The sequence below is a fragment of the Anas platyrhynchos genome, chromosome 6, assembly GCF_047663525.1.
Source record: "Anas platyrhynchos isolate ZD024472 breed Pekin duck chromosome 6, IASCAAS_PekinDuck_T2T, whole genome shotgun sequence".
NCBI lineage: Eukaryota > Metazoa > Chordata > Aves > Anseriformes > Anatidae > Anas > Anas platyrhynchos.
In genome coordinates this window covers 26,092,888-26,115,946 of record NC_092592.1, presented here as the reverse complement: position 1 = coordinate 26,115,946, position 23,059 = coordinate 26,092,888, and the positions used below count along the sequence as shown (strand labels likewise).

The following is a 23,059-nucleotide window of genomic DNA, read 5'->3' as shown; positions in this document are numbered from 1 at the left end:
TTTATCTGAAAGTGAAAGCTAGCCTAAATTATTTGTGAAAGAAAATCTGACCTTCAGAGAAAACTATTATTTATCTATTGATTATGAGAAATACCTCATTACTACTTTAGCTATTAATTAAGAGATAATAGAACTATGGTTACTGAAGATCATTAGCATTTGGCTTTCAATATTTATGAGCAGTGGATATGTTAGTAATGTTGTGGAGATTTATCTTCAAATATTCTATATGATTTTTGTGGAAAATACATGAAATGTAAGATGTTTCCTATTCTAAAATGCTTTGACTGGTGGCTATGCTTATTACAAATAATCACTTCAGTAGAAATAGATAATTCACTAAGAAGGTAATCCACAGACTTATGCCTGTAAATATCTAAGTAGATGACAGTTTCTTCAGATATATCTATTACTTTTTTTCTTTTTACTTTTGCAATCCTTGATTTTATAACTTCAATGTGGAGTGTCTTAATCTGTGGTTTTTGTTATCTATATGAATGGTCAGTCATAGGATCCTGCTTTTCAAATAAATAAACAAAAACCTATATATATACATATAAATATAGTCAGGGTTCATTTCACATAAATATTTATGTATACCACTTTGGACTTTGATTTCTGGGGTTATTGATGTCAGTAAAACTCATTCTCATGAGTCAAAGAGATAAGGAGCAGGAATCATGGGCAAAGAATTACTACCACTGTTATTTTCAGAATAGCCACCCCCTGATGTCTATAATTCATACATAAGGCATTTTGGACTATTTAACATCGTGTCATTATTTTCTCATATAACAAGGATATTAAAATTTTGTGCTTATGCAGAATCTTAGTCTTCCATTAGTAATATTGAAGAAGCAACCAGTAAGCTATACTCCCTCCTCATGCATCTGAGTGTTTTCCAACTAGAGAGAACATTTTACTTCTTTCTGATGTTCTGACATTTCCAAATCCTATAGCAATTATTATAACTAGCAAAACTAGGCAGACTTTGACCTGGAAAGTTGAGCAATGAGATGCTCATTGCTAATGAAATTTAGAGTTTTGTGATGCTAGCAGTGACTGCTGTTCACTGATTTTCAGATCTCTATTCTCTGCATTGTTAATGCAGTAACATAACATTCTGGAAATGGTTTGTCATTTCTAGCTTTTAATTACTATTTCTCTATTATTATTTATTTATAAAGATAAATCTCTTCCTCTGCTTGCCCTTTTCTTTCAAAGTTTCATGATCTCTTCTGGCTGAGTGTCCCAAGAAACCCTGTAAATTTTTTAAATCTTACCCTTTGACCTTTTAATATGATGGAAAAGCTTTGTTTTTGCTCCTGGTTAAAATCTGGGATAGGAATCGCCAAAATTTGATTACTGTGTATGTCAGCTTTTAAATAGAAAAAAGCAAACATTTGTACAATCATCATATATATAGTATTTACTATAGCTCAACTTAAACTAAAACCGACAACAGAAAAAAAAAATTCAATGTTAAAACTAAAAATTGGGGTTGACACTCATGAACTCATGCCAATGTACCTTTGTTTCTTACTTTTCAATAGGGTGAATTAAGGACTAGATGTCAACCTAAATTTTTACCATTAACTTTAAATCTCCATGCTTTTGTGGATTCAAGTCGTTACTAGAACACAGCTTGTCTGTGATTTAATACTGGTTAATTCATAATCATTCATTCATGTATGGTACTAAAAGACAATGTTTTTTGCTGCTTCTAGTTTAACTGGTTAAATTATGTAATATGGAATAGGAAGGAGAAAATGTTCCAGTAAGAAGCCAGAAGTCCAAAATCTTGAGGGGAAGTTATTGCCATTATGCTTTAACTCTTCACTGCTATTTGTTATATACCCAGTAACACCTGCTTGGTAACATTTTAAGTTAGCTACTTGGATATCTGTCAAGGTAAATTGTGAGTTTTAGAAGTAGATCACACTGTAAAAATCCTAGTATAATTTTTCGCCATGGGAGAAAAAGAAAAACTAAGCTTCTTCCTTTGCAAAATGTAGGAATGAAACTTTGATAAGATTCTTTAATGGCGGATTAGTTTCTGTAAAAGAATGCAGTTGTGTAGTACAAAATCATGCAAGTTTGTATCTCACTCATATGGGACTTTACCAAAGTTAATAGGAACACTTACCTAAGCAATGAATGCACAACTGATCTGATACAATAATAACAAGGTTTTATATTTATAATATATATTTTTCTTTTGATGCAACTGTTCTACGTTCCAGTCTCAGCTGTAGACATTGTTGGTGGAATGTTAAGTGGGGTCTCTTTCTGACCTCAGTCCTCTCCTCAGTTACATCTTAATAATGCACTGTGCTCTGCTAAGGAATTCTCCCTGGCTAATACATAGTCTTCTAACTGTATGAATTTTCAAGCTATGCTCACTCACCTGTGAGTCAGTCTTCTGTAGGTAGTATATATATTTCAATTAACAGAGTGATTTAAGCTAGAAGTAAGTCTAAAGAGCCCTTCTCTCAGTAATGACAACTGAAGATATGGGTGAACCCTCACAAGATTTAAAAGATAATCAATAATAAGTTAATCATTGAAACATAAAAACAATGTTTGGAAGGAATATCTCTAAGTCATCTAGTTTAACTCTTCAATTTTGAAAATCTCCAAGGACCTAATTTCTTCCTCTCATCTTCATCTTGTTTCCTTTTACCTTTCATCTTAAATGGACCACAAACATGAAATGAACAGGCTGTAAACTAGTAAGAATTAAAGCACACAAAAATTCACTCTCAATCCCATAAACTAACTCCAATGAATTTAACAGAACATCATTAAAATTAATAGTTTATATTATATAAAGATAAAATTCATAGCTGCATAATGTAAAATATATATTATGTCTATGAACACAAGAAATTACCATAAAATTACACATAGTATATCTAAGCTATTGCTTAGAGAATATAAGGTAGCAAAAGAAACTCATCATGTGGTATCCACCTCATTCTGCCTCAGCCTTTGAGGACGCTGCTTGTTATCTCCCTGGTCTTTCAGCCTTTCCAGAAGTTTAACAAACTTCTAAAAAATTGAAGGAAAAAATAAATTGGAGGAACGATTTTTCACCCTCACAAATTGAAAACATCCCTACCTCGTAAGGAAATTAGCACCACTTGTGAATTCAAAATATCTTTTGAAAAAAGGGGTGAAAATTTCAATATCTACTGTTGTCAACATTCATATGTGATATGACTGACCATTATTTTTTTTTTATTTTAAGCTGAGACTGGGTCTTCCCCATCACAGAAGAGTCCAGGCATCTGACTATTGCACAAGTGGTTATCAGTGAGAGGAGCAGGTTCACTTTGTATAATAATTCACTGTACCAAATAAACATTTATAGCCATCTTCCTCTATTATTTACTCCCCAGCTATGAGATCTTCCTAAAAAAAATAATCAAAGACTGCATTTTTCTAAATTGTTCCCAAACAAACAGAAATGGAGAAAACATTTTCTGAAAATAATACATTTGTACATCAAGAAGTTGGGTGTTGTTAAAAATGTTTTTCAAATAAGTTAACTGACAAATAGCAGTATGCTTTAAATTGTTTCCTGCCTCAGGACATGTTATGCATAATAGCTCTTTGCTCACCTTGGTCAGTGTACACTGACCAGCCTGTCTGTGTAAGAATGAAGGGAACTTGGTTATGCCATAACAAAAATGTGATGTATTCATTTATGTGAAGAATGAATGATATGTGGTTCAGGCTATTGTTATTATTTTAGAAAAATATTAAATACATTACTCATTGTTACATGGTTTGAAAATGACTTGGTCCAGCCTGATAAGTCCTGAAATAAGTCCTAAATAAGTCCTGAAAAGAAGGAAATTTAACTTAATACACTTAGTATACCACAATATTGAAATACATGGAAGTGAAGCTGTCATTACTAAGCATTCCTAAGTGACAAATGAGAGGAAGTAATAAAATGTGTTTTCTAAAATTAATAGGTTTTGGATTTCTAATGCTTTCTTTCTATATAAGTCCTTTGAGGTTATAAGTAGTAGTATATATATATGTGCTCCAAATGTGGGCAGTTGTAAAACTGATCTGTTATTCGTAAGAAATGTCAACATTTTTATATGTTTTCTTATTCTGAAAAGAACATTAAAGTAAATAATTAGAAGTGATTGTGTAATAGATATTCAGAAGAATTTCTAGTTGAAAAAAATTGAGATGTTTCATCTTGATTGTTTTTTTCTGAGCTACATTTGCAGGTTCCTATTTAAAATTTCTAGTGCATAAATTTTCAATAACTCCAGTCTTTGTGGACTGCAAGTTAATTCTTAAGACAGGTACATTATTCTGTTCAATTGCTCCATATAAGTACTCAGATTTATTTATTTATTTCGCCAAGTGAGCAAGGAAAAGCTAAGGGTAAAAATACAAAGAAAGAAAAAGCCCTATGTTTAACTCATACAGACACATTGCACACAATAGTTTTTTTATTATTGTTAATTTTTTTATTATTATTATTATTTTCCATTGTACAGTCTTGGTAAACAAATTAAAAAATACTGCACTGCCTTAATAATTGATATGCAAAATCATCTTGGATGACATATCTTAGGATGTTAACATCTGTGTCTTATACTGCTTTCAGCTGAAAGTGTTTCTGTATGGTTTTCTGTGTGATTGAAAGCAGTATTTTGTATCACTGAAAATCAAGTCTTTGATGATTTAAGTACTGTTTTGTTGTGGTTTGTTTGTTTGGTTTTGGTTTTAGCTTTTAGGAATTTTTCCTCTGTTTAACTCATGACCTTTGGCAAACCCTAAAAATATTAGAATAATTTGAAGAAATTAAGAGGGGTTTGGTTTTGTTTTTAATGGGAACCAAAACAGAGTCTCTTCCTTTACTGAATATGGACGTTAGAGGAATTCAAGACCAGGTTGTATGCTTTTCACATCAGAAAAAAATCTTTTCAGGAAACCATTTCATGTGTTCTCTAAAAATGTGTTTCTGATATATTGGTGACAAAAGCTTGGTAGCTTAAAAGAATCAGCAGATATAGTTCTGTGATTTCCATGGATCTTCTGTGTAAATGCATCTCTATTTAAATGGCCCTCTGGGTTTGTGAGTGAATACTTCTTGTAGACCAAGAAGATTTAATAATCAAAATGATATTATTTTTATTTAGTGTGTGGTTGCTTCATGTCTTAAACAAGACTGTTTGTTCTCTCACTTTGCCTGAGGATACATCTTGCTCTAGCTGTGTGATTTGATTTTAGATACATGCAGTTGAAAATAAACCCAATTACCTAAATAGATGGAAGGTAGAAGTAAATTGTGATTAGCACATAATTGTAAACCCAGAGATGCAGAAGCCTGAAACACTAACTCTGTTTAATTTTGATGATGCAGCACCTAATACTAAACAATATTTTAAAGATGTGGCTTTTATTACCTTATCAGTAATAACCTCAGGCACAGTAAGAATTCGGTAATAATTTGGAGTTTTAATATTTAAAAGCCAGTAAAGCTACCTCCATATATACCTATACATAGACAGTAAAAATATCTTGAACATTGTGGGTGGATATTTTAAAATATGCATAGGATACACTGAAGAAATCTAGATAAAGAGATGTAATTTACCATTTTTCTGAACACTTCACAAGAAAGCAATTTATATGGAGATACTGATATATGGTACTAAATATTAAAACTATGCATGTTACACAGTGGGCAGAACATCTATAATTTTAAAGTTTCTGATAGTATACTGTATAATAGTAACCACCCAATCACTTTTATGCTACAAAAACCAGCTGATGCATTCAGCAGTTTTACATGCACTTATCTGTGAAGCTGTAATTTTCATTTTCATTAAAGAAAGCCCATTTTTTATGGCAGAAATAGCAGATTTCATGGGACAACATTAAATTTCCTAAACACATTATTTTAATGACCTGTATCAATCAAATGGGTTTTATAAGATGCTTGAAATGTTTCAGGGCCAGCAGAGAAGATAAAAATGCTTTTCAGCTTGTGGTAGCTGTGCTTTCTTGCTACCATTTCCTCTCTGTAAGTACTAAAGCCAACATTCACTGTTCAAGAGTAAAGAAAACCAGAGTGAAAATGGTATTAGTGTAAAAAAGACAAAATCTTTTGAAAACAGTGAATTTAAAGATTCCTATTTCTATGCTAGTTTTTGAGCCTTTGAAGTTCACATTTTTCACATGTTGTTTATAATTGTAATGGAAATTTACTTTCACTTATATCGTGGTCTCTTTAAAGACTTCCTTAAAGGTTTATTTGATCACGCAATTTGTTTATATATGTGACTGTCTTTGAGACCTTCCCACTCTATTAACGGGCTAGGTAATCTAAGATGGATAGAAGTCATTAAGTTCCTGTAAGTTTCACATGGCTAGAGGGGCAGGTGAGTGTCAAAGATAAATATCTCAGAATAAGGGAAGACTGAAATGACAGAGAGAGACTAAGTGTCGTAACTATGGGAAAGATCTCAAGAGGATCTTGCAAATTTTTAGACATCAAAGGAAATCATAAGACAAAATTTGTTGGAAATCACAGTTCAGTTGTTTCCGTGCCCACCTAAAAGTTCAGTAGAGAAAGCTGAAATTCTTTATCACCTGCCCTCTGGAACAGGATTTAATATTGCACAATATGATAGAAGACTTGCAAGAATTGTGCAAATAACTATGTACTTTTTGTGGATATTCATATTTCTGAAGCATTTCTTGTATTTTTCCCTTTCTGCTGAACAATTTTAATCACTCTGGCACTGTGGATAAAGGTCTTGCCCTTCATATAATATCATTTATTTATATATGAAAAAAAGAGGAGAAGTCTATGTGAATTTAGGAGCAGAGAACTAACATGTCTTCCTTGGAGATATTTCCAAGGAGTTCCTGTATTCTCTTTTCATAGTCTGTTTGCACACATCTGTCTTGAATGTTCAGCTGTTATTAACAAAGCTAATAACAAGCCACCTGGGTCTACCAATAAAGTCCCTATCTTCATGACATCGATTGCTGTGTCGTGAATATCTTCTGAATTATTCTGTGCATGTACAGCAAAAAAAGTTAACAGAAAATATAACTAAGACCATTGTTCTCTAGAAAATAGACAGTTTCACATATTACTTGTGAAACTCATGCAGGCAAAATGATTCAGCTCTAATGATGTAATTTAGCTTGTAATAAAAAATAAGATCTCAGAGTATCAATTTTAATGCAACAAATAGGTTTTGGTGCTGTTTTCTGATTCCTAAGACCAAATTTATGCCAAGCAGTGAATAAAGAACCCATAAATGTTCTCACCAAAGTTTTTACTCCTCTGAAAGTAAAGAACAGTAGATTTTCAGATAATATATAAATTAGAAATCAAGGAGTTGACTACAGAACAAGTGTCAAACTCTACATCACATGAAACTCAGAAAGTTGTATTAATGAATGCCATAATTAAATATCAGATTGATATAAATCCCTTTTAAAAAATGTGATTTCAAAATTGAGTCATAGGGGAACAAAGATCAGAAACCCTTTAAGTGGCTTTCATAGCTGATCCAAATTTAAATATATTTCCTCTTGCTAGTGGTGTCATTTGGTCCCTTTTGCAGGCTTAATGAAATATGGCATCAAGTAAAAGCAAAGAAATCCATATTATCTATTTAAAATTCAAGGTGATTCTACTGACATGCATAAAATAGTGTTAATATAAAACAAATCAGATATTAAATAGGTAGCAATATAAGGGTATAGTACTTACTGTCTTTGCATGTTTTACTTTTCATTTTACTTTCATATTATATAAAATGTCATTGTCATATATAGGCTGTTATCAGAATTTCTTGCCTTGATGAGGGTTGATAGGTTAATGGTTCTTTTATCCCCTTTGAAAAGCAGAAGGACATCTTGATGGTAATTGACTTTCTAAAGGTGTACGGCAATGCTCAGTGAAGCAGTTGCATTTGATTCAGTAGGCTGGAACTGCAAAATAATTCCAGCTAACAGCTCTACACCAGAGTAGTCAAATGCCTGGAAAAATGAGGTAGCAATGTATTGCTCAGCACGAGAGTATCAGCCATTTCTCTTCTAGAAATTAACTGTGGAAACAGAATTGAAAAACCTGTTGTGCTTCCTAGGGATAAAGTGATTGTGCAAATAGAAAATACTCAAAGCATGAATTATTGGAAGGGTGAGGCTTTCTGCTATTATTTTTATCCAAGTATTGCCATAGAGTTTTCTCTGTGATACCTATTCTCTTTTTTAAACTTTTTAAAAAATATACATAGATAGATACATATTCTTCAAGAAATAGTGATACATTTATATTCTTTCTCATCAACACATTATATAATATTTTACTTACTACTTCAGAAGTAAATTCAGCATGAGTACCTCCATATCTTGACTGAAGTTATTTATTCGTTAAGCCTGAGCAGTAGAAATCAACAGAGCTAAATTGCTGTAGGAGTCAGTTTTTTCTGATTTCCAACAATCTCCAAAGCATTCTCCAGAAAGATAAAGAAATAGATAAGATAATAGCAAGGTCTCCCTTGCTTGTTAAATGAAATAACTTTTCAAGTTGGTGTAGCTACACAAGAGACAATAGTTATCTTTTCTTCTGAATTTTCTCTTTCTTTTTTCCAAGTTTTTGGTGGTATTTTTTCTTTTGTTTGTTTTGCTTTTGTTGGTTGTTTTTGGTATATGCATTTTTGTTTTTCTTTTCTCTCTTCTGACTCAGGCTGGCCTACAGGGTAACCCTTTACCCTTTCTGCCAGGCAGAAAGAGAAGCTCACTCTATCTACCGCAGTGGGCTAACATGAAAGAGGCAAGTGTTTTTGAAGATGTTTGATAGGTGAGGCTTCATGTTTTCTATGACTAACATTCTCCCTCTTTATTACCTAGATTTCCATATTAAGGCCAGATCCAACAAAGTATTTAAATTCCAGTGTCACAGCCAATTTTTCTTGAAAATTAGAGCCCGGTTTTGTTGAATGAGGGTCTAGACGTCTTAAGTTGAGCAACAAATCTGCAGAGAATTTTCTTAATGGCTTTGTCATTCATCTCTCTGCGCTTTAGCTTCTGCCTCTAAACGGAAAAGATTATACATATTCTCACAGGGACATTCTGAAGATTAATTAATGTTTGTGAAGCTCTTAATTTGCAATTAGATCTAGAAAGAAGGGATATGTATATATTTATTTATATATATGCAAATAAAATAATACCTACCTATACAGTGAGCTTTGCCACATCAGTGCTGAATGAGTGAAAGTTCTTGTGGAAAAAAAAAAAAAAAAAAAAGGGAATGTAAACACATAGTTAAAATGAATAATAATATTTACACATTTAGGTGCTAGATGCAGTTTCCACACAATTCTTTGTTCTTGTATTATCTACCTTCAAGAGTTTGACTTTGCTAATAACACTAAAATAAACTTTAATATTGCATACTGTGATCTGTTCTCTCTCCCCCCTCCCCTATTTTTTGGTGTCACCTCCGTGTTTATATTACACTTGCAGACAGGGAAACAACACAAGCAATAAATATGAACCTCTGGGGGGCAGGGGAATAAGAAATAAGGTTTTGTGGGTTACACCCAAAAAGCCAAGGTCTCATCCTTTTTGGAGCACAGGAAGAATTCATTCCAGTCAAGGGTCTTAATCTGGAATCAAGTTAGGGCTAGAGAAAAGCCAGACACTCAAGCAAGAAATTCATCTCTGGGTAGAACTCTCCTTTCACTCAGTGACTTACTGAGTAATATTTATGGAAATAAACTTAGAAGAATATACTGTATGTTAAGTTAGCAGAATTGATGCTGCCTGCAGGCTATTGCAGTCATTCTTGCTGACATTATCCTGTTTCTATCAGATTGGCTATGTAGCTCCCAGTATTTTGTTGTACAATTCGCTTTACAAGAGGAGTTTTTGCTGAAAGGAAGCTGGAATATAGTAAGATGTGATGTCAACAGAGGGACATCACCTCAAGCAGTGTCTGCTTCTGTGCTGGGGATTTTTTGTGTTTATGTTGCTGCTTGTAATAAAAAATATGGTACTCACTGGTCTCAGGCAGCTGCAGCAGGAACTTAGGGATGCCCTCTCATGTTCAATGAGTATGATTCCTCACCTCACAAATTGCTGCACATCATTTGAGTGCATCTGCATAGTCTGACTTTCAGGCCTCAGGTGGTGCCTGCACTGCAGCTAGAAGGTGCAAATGCAGTGTGCAGAAGCCTACCATGCTAGCTTTAATCTAATTAGACTGGATAACAACATTATTGAAGATGTGATAGAATGAGCTTCACTAAATAAATGTATGCTGATGTGAGAGCCTGCTCGGAATCCTCAGGATATCCCTGGGTGGCCTAAAACAACAATATACAAATCTTAAAAACTCTTCCCAAAGGCTACTGAAGCAACAGGTTGGCAGTTGCTTCAAAGTCCAAAATCACCCCACAGATTTTATGCTCTTCCCTGTAAAACAATTTAAAAATATTATATAAATTAACCATTTGTCAAGATCAATTTTTAGATGAAAAAAGCTTTAATTTCCTCCCCGTGGTTTCCCAGTCTTTAAAGATCCGTGTGCATGGCTATCTCAACTACAAGTCCTCTGTGTTAGCTGGCTCCTTCAAAACAGTCAGATCTGTCAAAGCAGGGATCTCCAAATAGCCCATCTTCTTTCTGCTTCCTACAGCATTTCATTACTGGTAATCTGAGTATCACCCTTCATTTCCTTGAATGGTAGAAGTGTAACACAAGTTGATGAAATTGGCTCTGAGACCTGAGTTACTGCATGGTTTTTTTGTAGAGAAGAGGAGACAACTACTGGTATAGTGAGAAAACAATCTCCTAAGTCCCACAGTTCCAGTCTCACTAAGTCATAGGTGTAGAGCCAGGGCTTGTATACATTTCATACGAAATGTCTTTTATCATGTTTACAAAAATCAGAGAAAGTAATTGAAAGATGAAAGCTGGTTACTAAGCCAAAGGCTGTAGACCTTTCAAGCTTTAAAACCAAGACCATCATGAGAGGAAGTAGTAAATGTAAGCTAGGCAAACAGTGTCGGAGAAATATATATATATGTATATATATATATGTAATTTTTTATTATTTTTTTTTGAGGGGAAAAAGAGAAGGTGGAGAAGTATCTCTCCAGTTACAGCCTTTAACTCAGACCACTTGAGCAGATCTGGAAGCTCCATGTATGTGCTCAGCAACCCTGTATGAAATACCAGTGGACGTTAGTGCTAGTGTTGCACAGGGAATAATCATAGAATCATAAAATATCCCGAGTTGGAAGGTACTCATAAGGATCATCAGGTCCAACTCCTGGCACTACACAGGTCTACCCAAAAGTTTAGACCATGCTAATAAGTGTACAGTCCAATCACTTCATAAATTCAGACAGGCTTGTTGCAGTGACTATTTCACTGGGGAGCCTGTTCCAGTGTGCGACCACCCTTTCGGTGAAGAACATCTTCCTGATGTCCAGCCTAAACTTCCCCTGCCTCAGCTTAACACTGTTCCTATGGGTCCTATCATTGGTGTAATAATAAAATAATGCACACAAGCTCGTCCTCCAGGAGCCAAACTTTGTAGGGAGTAACAGGAAAGCACCCTACCCAGGGAATCCATCAGCAAGGAGCTTTCTTCTTGTTCCTGCTTGAACCCCTGGAGAGGCAAACCCTGCTTCTTGGGCTTGGAGACATATATCTAGATAGTATGATATGCCCAGGCTCTTCATTTAGAGTACTATAGAGGTGCTGTGTGTTTAAACGTATGATAGGACTTAAGGAGTCTCATTCTGAAACAGGTTTTCTGCATAACCTTGAACACCTAATCTCTTCTTGTCTGTTTTCTCATCTATACAGCAGGGAAAATAATGTTTGTTGGTCACACAGGGGGTTGCAAGGTTAAATTAATTCTTGTTATAAAGCACTTCAATTCTCTTAGATAAAAAGTTCTCTACAAGTACAAATCCTGGCTATTTAGTATCAATGTTTTCTTCACATTTTCATTCATTCATTTCATCCATTTAATTTAATTTTTTTTTTTACACTAATCATCTCATCTGAGTGTTAAAGAAGAAATTGATAAAAACTTTTTTTTTTTTTTTTCATTTAGATTGTATTTATACTGGTCTAAATTATTTATTTATTAAGTGTAAAATTAACTTCCTCACAACTCACATCTATGTAGATTTTCATGAACAATACTTCTCCTTTTGGTGATTTTTCATTACATTTTTTCTCTCTTAATGTACTTTTTGGGGTATCCAGGAGCTCACACAAATGAGACAGGACAGGAATTTGGCTAGATTTTGCCATGCTTCTGAAGCACCGAGTAGCTAAGTGCTTGCAGAACATCTGATGCTACCGTTGTCTTGTACAGCAGCTTGCTGAAAGTGTGAGATATGAAGTAGGTTATCTAACACCCAAATACAGGCTTGTATGAGACTTTAAATAATGATATGATTTAAATCTATGTATCCAATTTGTAAAAAGTGGCTGCTCTGCAAAAAATGAAATTATAGATTGCATTGTAGGTAAATTCTATGGTGTAATCACTTCAGATGAATTTGAAGTGCAGTTTTCTATACTTCCTTCTATACTGTTTTTCTGCTGTTTACTATTTCTTAGACAAATTGGGATTAAATTTTCTATGCCTCATTGCTTACCCTAGCCATTTCCTGAAGTTTCAAAAAATGTCATTGAACATCTTTGTTAAAAATAATAATAAGCTATTAAGCTAGCTTATTCAATATGCTCAAGTCAAAAGATACAATCATTAAAATGCAGTGAATGAGTGGATTTTGTAAGGATGCAGCTTGTTCATTGGAATTTGTTGAGCTTTACAGAATAAGCCAAGTTTGAAGAAAATGTATATATTCAATGACTTTGAAGTTATAAAAGCTGAAAGGGTTTTTGATGAATGTCGAGGATGATTTTCTCTACTCTGTCTACAGCTTAGATCATTAGGACAAAGACTGACTGTAAATGTTAACGTGAAATTTTCTGAGGCCTGGCTTCTAATTCTGCTTCCCAAGGACGTGGGGGAAACAAGTGAAGAAATTTTTAACACTAATTCAGGGTTGGACTTAAATGGTCAAAGTTACTATGTCTCTGTTTCTGTAAAAATCCTGCCTTGCAGTGGCTGAAAAAAAATTCTAATTTATGTATAACATTTTAGAAAACTAGTGGCCAGATTCTGGACAGAATGTGTTCTTTATATTATCAGGCTCTTCTTAGTCCTTTTGGACGATGTAATATCAATGATTGGAAAGTGTTTGCATCCCTGCCTAATGTTTCCCACAGCAAAGGAATGTCTTGTAAATAAACTTTTTTTTTTTCTACTGAGAGAAGAGCACAGGTTGAAACAGAAAATGAGTAGGGATGTTCAGAGAACTAGCTGAGCTTCTAAGTTCAGTGAAACATTTGCTCTGTTGTCGCTAAGCAGCATTCCTGCCAGCTGTAGCCTTACATGTGCCAGGCACTGGTGCTCTCCACCTCAGAGGCCACAGCAGTTGAAGTGCTGTGCTCCACATGTAATTTCGTGCTTTGCTTATGTAAATGGAAATGTGAGGACAATATATTTTTCTGCATTTGGACATAGGAATGCAGGATGCCAACTTCAGTGAGGTATCCCCTAGGACTTTAATTTAAGCCTAATGATGATACATTGGGATGACTGCTGTTTCCAAGTAGCTCAGTGGCATTTAACCAGTTAAAGGGGTAAGAAACTTTGTGCTTTCTGTCTTCAAATACAAGTCTCTAAAGAAAGATTAACATGGAGATGAACACTCTTCTTAGATATTTATGAGATCTTGCTGAAGTTTTAGAGGCCCTCACATTTTAATGCATTTGCAAGGCTGGATATTTAATGGTATTTAATGAACAAAAGTATGGTACATGCAAAGTGATATTTAATCCTCCTGATTGCTCCAGATTACTCCTCTGTTCAGAAAAAAAAAATATATATATATATTTTGACAAGTTGGTTGCTTCTTCCTTCTTTGCCTAACTCAACTCCATTTCATCTGTCATCCAGGAATTAGGAAACAGTTTCTGTGAATTTACTGAATTTCACTGAGAAAATTTTCAGGTTAAAATGAAAACAGTTGTCTGTTGTCTGTATTATATATTTTTAATAGATATTTTTAATATATAATACACATTTAATAATTACTAAATACAAATACATAGGTAAGTGAAGCAAGTATTTTTATTTGAAATGTAGGTTCTTTCATTAGACAAGGTTTTGTTCTCCATATGACTGCAATAGTAACTACATTTACTAAGATTACTGATAGTAACTATTACTAAGGATTTAGTAGTAACTCTAGAGTAACTCTTCAAGACACAGAAAAGAGGATCCATTTAAATATCAAATATTAAGCTCTGTTTGCTTTATAAACTGCAGTGTTTATTGTGATAATACTTTGGTTTTGCTTTCTGATTTTTAGGGACATTTTTAATGTTTTGGGCAATATTGTATAGTCAAGAAACTTCATGAAATAACAACAGTTTACAAAGAACTATTCAGCTACAAGTCAGGCAAATTAAAATATCAGTTGTTATCTCTCAACAGATTTTATCTGATTAGTGGTGGAGTTCCTTTTATTATATGTGGGATTACAGCAGCAACCAATATCAATAATTATGGGATTGAAGGCAATGCACCATAGTAAGTATTACAATAAATACTGTTACAATAGAAATTTTAAGAAAAACATTTTTATTATTATGCTTATAAATATAAATGACTTTGTAAAGGGTCATTTGGGATGCCATTTAATATGAAATTTTATGGATTGATAGGTATGAAAGAGTGATTTGTTAATCTGAGGCCTGCTGCTTCACGTCTGCCAGTTTGACTCCATTATGGTCGATAGAGCCACTTCTCATTTATAAAATCACCTCTCATATACACCTGAGTAACTGAAAGAATATTATAAAATGGAAGGCATGTTTAATGGGACCTTTAAGTAAATACTTTTAATTCATTAAGTTATCTGCCTTGAATTTATATTCTTCAGGAAAACTTATTTAAAGTAAGTTACAAATCATTAAGTGAAGAAAAGGACAAGAAAAAATCCTCATTCCTCCTACCCCCAAAAAAAGATAAAATTTTGGATTTTCACCATATGGAAATTTTTCAGTCAACATGTCTTGCAGTCGTGACATAGCTCTCTTGTGTACTAGCATGTTAGTCTTCAGTGTATCTCTGCAAGGTGTCCAGGCATCATAATGTTGTTAATTCTTGGCTTGAAACATGAGAGATCAACAAAGAACAGTAAGCCTCTCCATAAAAGCGTGGCAGAAAGTGAATTAGACTGTAAAGTTAAATAGATTCTATGTAAATGACCAATATGGTAATGACTGACACACTAATGGATAAATGGATCTATTAGTGCTCTGCCAGCACCTTGTTGCTTGTACTTTGGAGGATGTTACTCTTAGTTACTGCTTTGAGCATCTATTATAATGCATTTGAAACTAGCTATGTTCTGTGTAAGAAGAGTGGAAATTGAAGCAGAATGGTTCATAAGTGAACATTTGGCTCCTTAAAAGCATTTTTATAGGTAATTGAAATTTAAATTCTGGTAATAAATTAGTGCATACAGTGGCTAACTGTTTGCTTTGCCTAGGGCCCAACTCATATTCATATATTTATTCAAACTTATCCAATTAGACAATCACTTATAATCAACAGTATATTAAAAGGCTCAATTATTTATGTTCATAAATGTGTGAGACATTTTAGGTTTTGGCACAGTTACAGAGGTTATACTTCTTTAATGATGTTAATCATAGCCAATCAGTACATGGTACCACAATCTTTATTGAAAACAAGGCACAGGTGAGGGATGGTTTTAAAAATGAATAAAAATCATCTAATTCAACAACAGCATAGTGGGTTATATGCCTTATTCATTTTTAATAGTATTAGCACAGAAAAATGTAGATGCACAAACTTAAACTTTTTTTTACGGAACTGATTTTTGAAGTGATGCACAATGAGATTCCACTTGAAATAAGAGCATCCCAAGAGACTGTTCCACTGGGGAACATTCCATTTTCCACTTTGCATCAAATATGCAGCATTCAAATTCAAATGTATTTCAAGTATTTATGTAGCTTAGTGCTGCATGTTTATCCAATTAAATATAGGTAGTAGCTTACCTATCTTTTCACAGATATTTTTCATGGAATCTTTTCATGTGCATGTCTGACAGCAAAATATATACCCCTTGGATGATTTCTAAGTTCATTAATAAATGGAATGGGTGTATGTTTTTGTTTAAGGTTCAGAAAAAAAAAAAAAAAAAAAAAGGTATTTATGCTGCAGTTTGTCATGTTGAATACCCAGTGGGACCTCATCGTTTTCAGCTGAGAGGTTCTCAGCTTGGAAGATAAATTCATTCTGTCCTTTTTATAGTAAGTGGTGGATGATTCCTGGCTTGACAAGAATGGGATATCAGAAGGTTCCTCACTGTAATGGAGGGACTGTGACCAATCACGTATACCTAAATGGGTACAAAGTGTCACACAGGGTTGCTTTTAGAGCTGGAACAGATCATGACAGATCGCCTCGTCTGTCCTTCTGACCCAGTGGGAAATTAGCTCTATTCAAACTATTGCTGACAGTTATTTATCTGAGGTGTTTTAAATGCTCAAATAATGGATACACCACACTTTATTCCAATGGCTTATTACCATAATTATCCTAACAGCTAGAAAACTTTTTGAAAATTTAATTTAAACCTTTTTTTCTATTTTTTTTCTGAAGTTTGAGATGCTTACTTTTTGTTACAGTCCAACAAACAAGGAAATTAACTTCTCTTTCCAGTAATCCATGCAACATTTAGAAATAAAGAACCTAATAACAGCTGTGCTAGCTTATACCACCAGCTCAGTAGCCTGTCTGTAACAATGGGTAAAAGTAGATTGTAAAGAAGAGTAAAAACTGGGCAAATATTAATTCTTGCCCCACCCCCAACCCAAATTCTCCCAAAGTCCATCTAGGATTTCAATAGCCTGAAGTGTTTTCTTCTCTGACGTTTATCAGCTCGTTCATCCTCAGGACAGTCCTGTTAGACTGCTGCTAAATTATGCAGCTGACTGAGGTTTATTCATCTCATACTGGCCAAGAACTATTTTAAACTTCTTTGAAATAGTCATAGTTACAGTATTTAAAGCCCAGCAAATAATAATGCTACAGTAATATTATGCTACCGGTGTATTACAAAGTGGCTGTCAATTACCTTAATTTTTCTGATAGCATTCAATAACTATATAAATAATTCATATAAATTAACTGCCAGCACTTTCAGAAAGTGTTGAGAACCCAGAAATGCCATGTAACTTTTGGGTCTGCTCACTGTGGAAATTGGTGACACTGTTCAACTGAAACACTTTTTTCAGTCTCCTCTCCTGCTGAGTCTCCACTCAGCCAGTTCTCCACTTTGGGAACAAGAATATTGCCTGAGAACAATCTTCAAACTTAAGAAAATGTCCCATTGAAATCTGTACATTTCTATTGCTCACGCATATTGTATAAGCTATGCCTCATTTGCTTTTTTATCAATGTATTAGAGCTGACATTTTTAATACTGGAGGTTGACATAAATAGACTTCAGTGGAATTCTAGATTCTAAACTGACCTAGATTTCTTTGAAATTTTCATCCCTAATATGCTCTAAATTATACTAGACATTCTATTCTGATTAAAAAAAAAAAAAAAAGGAAAGCAGTGTTGCAGCTTCGTTGATGTTAAAGACACAGTCCTGTTCTCACAATAAACCTATCCAAGCTTCTGAGAAACTGTTGGGACATACAAGTTAGTAAGAAAGCCCAGTTTCACTTCAGTCTGTTGTGCATCACATCTAAAGTGACCTATAATATGTTCCTGACTCTCTCTTTTTGTTGTTTCCAGTTGCTGGATGGCATGGGAGCCTAGTCTTGGTGCTTTCTATGGGCCAGTAGCTTTCATCGTGCTAGTTACCTGTGTTTACTTTCTTTGCACGTATGTTCAACTGAAGCGCCATCCTGAACGCAAGTATGAGTTAAAGGAAAGGACAGAAGATCCGCAGAGAATACCAAGTACTGAGGTGGGCCATGGTCATATTACAGACTCTGTGTCTGTTCCCCAGGCAGCCTGCTCCATGCTTTCTTCTTCCTTATTGGAAAATGAGCATTCATTTAAGGCTCAGCTTCGAGCTGCAGCATTCACTTTGTTCCTGTTTACTGCCACGTGGACCTTTGGAGCACTTGCAGTATCTCAAGGTCATTTCTTGGATATGATATTTAGCTGTCTTTATGGAGCCTTCTGTGTGACCTTGGGGCTTTTCATCCTGATCCATCACTGTGCAAAGCGAGATGATGTGTGGCATTGTTGGTGGTCCTGTTGCCCATCTAGAAGAAATACCTACTCCGTCCAAGTTAACGTGCGCCCAAAGGTTAACATCAATGGGGACACTCAAATTCATGCACCTTGTCTTCAGGAATCACCATGTCCCAGCAAGTCAGCAGTGTTTAATCATCCAGCTGCTAGCCACTGCAAACTCACTAACCTACAAGCAGTTCAAAATCACGTTAACTGCCTTTCTCCTGTGACACCATGTTGTGCAAAAATGCATTGTGATCAGCTGCTTGATGATGAAGCTCATATTCATGTCCATAATGAGGGAAGCTTCAGACCTAATATGCACATTCATAGATGTCTGAAAAGCAGAACTAAGCCACGTTATTTCAGCCGGCATAGATCTGCAGGTGAGAGAGAATATGCCTACCACATTCCTTCAAGTATTGATGGCAGCATCCACAGTTCACATACAGACAGTCCCCACAGTACACATGATAGCCAGTCAGGTCACAGACGGGCCTGCTGCTCAAAAAGTGATCCATATCCCACTGTCAACCAGCCCGAAAGTAGCGACGCAAGTACTGTAATATATAGTTGTGCTAAAATGCCAGAAAGTGACTCTGTGCACCATCCAGCTCATTTTGAAATGCACCCACGGACACAGTCACTGCCGTTTAATACGACAAATCACAATGGAATTCTCAAGGGAAATGTGCATGAAGCCATGATATACAGCTCAGATAGTACAGGAAATATCAAAACTGGCCCTTGGAAAAATGAAACTACTGTGTAGTTCATGGGCCATCATAATGTCCTTTTTCCACCTAAACCATCGTTATCTTTGCTTTTATTCTAAACTAAATAAGATGGCTTATTTGTGTCGTTCATCAGCAAATTGTACAGCTTTTCCATCTTTATTTCCATTTTCTTAATAAGAGTCTAAAAGAAAGAGATAGTGAGTTTTAAAAGTAATTTTTAAAAGTTATAAAATTATTCTGAAAGGTAATTAGAAAATGAAGTCTAGACAACTGAATACGAGAGGCAATATCCTTTTGTTACACAGCACATTTATTTAGAAATACATCACTTGCATTCATTATTTTCATTTCTGTTCTGTAGTAACTTCAGACACTTTTTATAAGCATATCAGCATCTTAAACTTTTACTTATTTATTTTTGTAGCAAAATATTATTACTGTGCCATGGATTTTAATCAGAAGTGACTACAGTAGAAATGATAAACAGGATTTTATAAAATTACAGCTTTTTAGATCTACAAAAGTGATACTGCCTCTAAAGAACTTCTGTAGCATATGGCCTGTAAAGTCGTGTAATGTACAGTCTCTGCTATGTCCTCTTTCTTGTTGGAAAAAAGTGCTAGGTAATGTCTCTGTTACATCTATGGTGCTGTATTGGTTGTATTTTGCATGACATATGTCAGGATATACCATTTGCTGTTTTATAGTGTTACATGTGTTTAAAAAAAAATAGAAAAAAAAAAAAGGTGTTGTACAAGGCTGTGAAAAACCCTATTGATATTAATCTAGAGCATTATAAATCTACAGAAAAAAAAAAAAACACTCTGCACTAGTTTAAGTGGCACAATCCTTTGTATAAGGTTATATGATAGCTTTGATAAGGGTCCACTCTAATGTCTTTACAGAGCATGCACTACTCATTGTATGTGACACTGTACAGTGTAATAACAATCGTCTCAACAAGTTTTACACTTCTTTGTAAAGTATGCCTTTTGAACAAATCTTTAAGCTATTTCACAATAACCTTTCCACATCTGTTAAAGTAGAGCGGTTTTATCATTAACTCTTTGAGGACTACAGTTATTTTCTTAAAAATAGCTTACTCTAGTTCAGAGATGCTGTATATACAATTCTATCTATTTAGTTACATGATCAATGTAGTCCAGAGTTGTCAAGAAAGAGAAAGCTCAGTCATTTTCCAAAAACATACCTTCTTAGAGCCTATTTCTTAATTTCACCTCTTGCTTTCTGAAAATCCATTTCCTCTCCCAGCAAATTTCACATTGTCTTCATTCTTTAATGCAAATTTGACCTTCAGAGAAATTCTTTATGTTCATGATTTCTGCTGAATTGTAGGGCATCCCAGGGTCAGTAACATTCTCTATTAACAAGGCTTAACAAGACTTGCTATGGCAAGAAATTTTTTCATGTTTCCATGAACATCTGGACACAAAGCATCAACTCACAGTACAGAACTGCATCACAATTATCCTTACATGAAATAAAACCCCTTTTTTTTCAGACAGCAATGGTGCAGAATAATAATGGATTGCATTCAAGCAAATAGGAGCATAGAGCTGAGAGAGAAATGTCTACAGTGAAAAGTGAACAGAGCATCCATAAATAAGAGAAAAAGCACAATTCTGTATGGCCACATGAGAAAGTTTGCTGTCATGTCCTAACATGGACTTACATAATTGTTACTTTGCTGCAGAAAGGAAATAGAAAAATCCCTAGAGAAATCATCTGTCTGTGATTCTCTGTGTATATTTTGCAGAAATCTTCACATACTTCAACCCATTATTTTTATATTAGTACTTTATTAGTCTCTACCTTTTTTTTTTTTTTTGATATGTAGGAATGCATTTCCTAATAGTGTACATAAAGATGACAATTATAATTGTTAGAATGTTATAAAAACATGCAAGTCAGATGAATGTGTTCTGCAGTGTTGCAGGTGGGAATTAGTACTCAAAGGGTTAATGCTCAGTATCTGAGTGCAAGAAATCTTGTTTTTCTGTATTTTTGTAAATTTGAAGTATATATTGTAAACTCCAGCAGTGCAATGTATCCATCTCAGATTGTGTATTTTTAAAAGGTTAGCAAGAAGAATGCACTAGGTGGTTGTCGAGTTTAAAGCCAACATACAAGTTTCATGACTGCTTCTTTAGCAAAGAAAGAAAGAAAGAGACAAATGTCTGAGCTTTATTATGTATATGCTGTATATGCTTGAACTCTCTAAACTAAAATACAGTATTTTTCTTTGTTTGCATAATGGAATATTTTCTGTTTAATAATTATTTTCTTTTCATATTACTTTTACTCATTCCATGTAGACAGTGAGCCCTAAATAAGCATAGACATAATGTGAAATACCACTTCTCTGTGTCTCAGCACTATGTATATGTATTTTCTGTACTAGCAAAATCCTAGGAGGTCTGTAGACCATTATGCAAAATGTTCCACATACACAGCCAAGTGAAATACTCACTCTGTAAGAACCCACTCAGCGAGCTTCTTTATTCAGCTTGTGTTTTAATCACCGCTGTTATTTCGTCTAAAAGGCTTGTTCGACCTTCATAATGGCTTACAAAGAAGTAAATAGGTGCTGCTTTCCACAGAATATCTTACGTGATAAAACTCTCTGGAATTTAAACGTAAAATATTAGAACACTTTTCTTATGTGTTAAAATAATAATTTAGTGAATATTTCTGGGCTAATTTGGAAGAAATGTGTTATGCAATAATCTGTTTGCATATTATTTTTTCAGAAAATAAGTATAACTACAGAGTAGAAGAACATGATATTAAATAAATATAAAAATGTTTTGTAACATCAAATTTGACCAAAATGCTTTTTGTGCTTTTGACTTTTTTTTTTTTCCTTATGATAAATGAAATAATTTCAATGGTTTGGAAGTCTGGCTTTGTTTTATTGTGGGTTTTTGGTCAATTATAGTCAATGAACCATTACTACTCTTTCTTTCTTTGAAAATAAAGTCAATGAAATAACTGGAGTTTAAGAGATACATTGTCCTAGTAAATTCCTTATGGATAAATACATTTAACATGATTCAATATCAGTACTAGTTTTGGTGATTCATTGATGATATAAAAATGATTGAACAGATTTTTACTGCTCCTTTCTGTTTGAGATCAAGCAAGAGAAATTTCATCAAAAAAAATGATAATTTTTGGAGAGCAATGCAATCAACAGAAATCTGAAGGGTCATTATTACTGTACTGCCAGGATAAAAATATGCTCTGATGCTTTATGCAGTGTTCTTCTCTGCATATAGGAATTCCAGCTCTCATGACCAAATTTCAGATAATCCAGGTGACTCCATTTTAAGTCTGTTTACAGGAAGAATTTGTACCCAGCCCCATATAGAGAATTTTGGTGTAAAAATAAAGCATACATTTTTTCACATTATGCTGATCATATGTGTCATTCCCAAGAAGTCTGTTGGTTGTCTGCAATAATAGGTCTGAGCGGTCTCTGACAGTGATCACAAAGACAATAAAATCCAGAAAAAAAATAGTCAGCATACCTAAAAAGCTCAGTTAATTGAAATAAGAGCAAAACAACACAATAGATTTTATGATCAGAAAAGCCTGAGTTGAAGGAAACATTTTTGGATGCTTTGTATACTTTAGGTTCATCATGTGTGGGAACATGAGCCAAACCATCCTGGATGCCCCAGAGATCTGAATTTGCTCTTGGACAGATATGATTAAGGCTTACAAAGCTGACTAGATTCTGGAAAAGATTTTTTATATTTAATTAATTAATTAATTAATTAATTTAATACAATGAAGAGACTGCCTAACATGGGAGGCTTGTCCACTTGACTAATTTGAAAGCTAAACTGTCATCAGGAGGATCAGGCCAGTAACCTTTTTAACACAGAATCTTCTTTACATGGAAATA

The 23,059-nt window shown here is 34.2% G+C and overlaps 1 protein-coding gene across 10 annotated transcripts in view; it reads left to right on the top strand.

Moving 5' to 3' along the window:
• Nucleotides 1–22,561, top strand: part of ADGRA1 (adhesion G protein-coupled receptor A1) — a 278,267-nt gene extending 255,706 nt beyond the window's left edge. For all 10 annotated transcript variants that reach the window (XM_038181087.2, XM_038181086.2, XM_027460805.3 and 7 more), the window contains 2 exons: nt 14,594–14,689; nt 17,942–22,561. In XM_038181087.2, the coding sequence (XP_038037015.1) occupies nt 14,594–14,689; nt 17,942–19,163 (1,318 nt within the window). In that variant the 3' untranslated portion in view covers nt 19,164–22,561. The remainder of the gene's footprint in view (nt 1–14,593; nt 14,690–17,941) is intronic.
• Nucleotides 22,562–23,059: the final 498 nt, after the last annotated feature.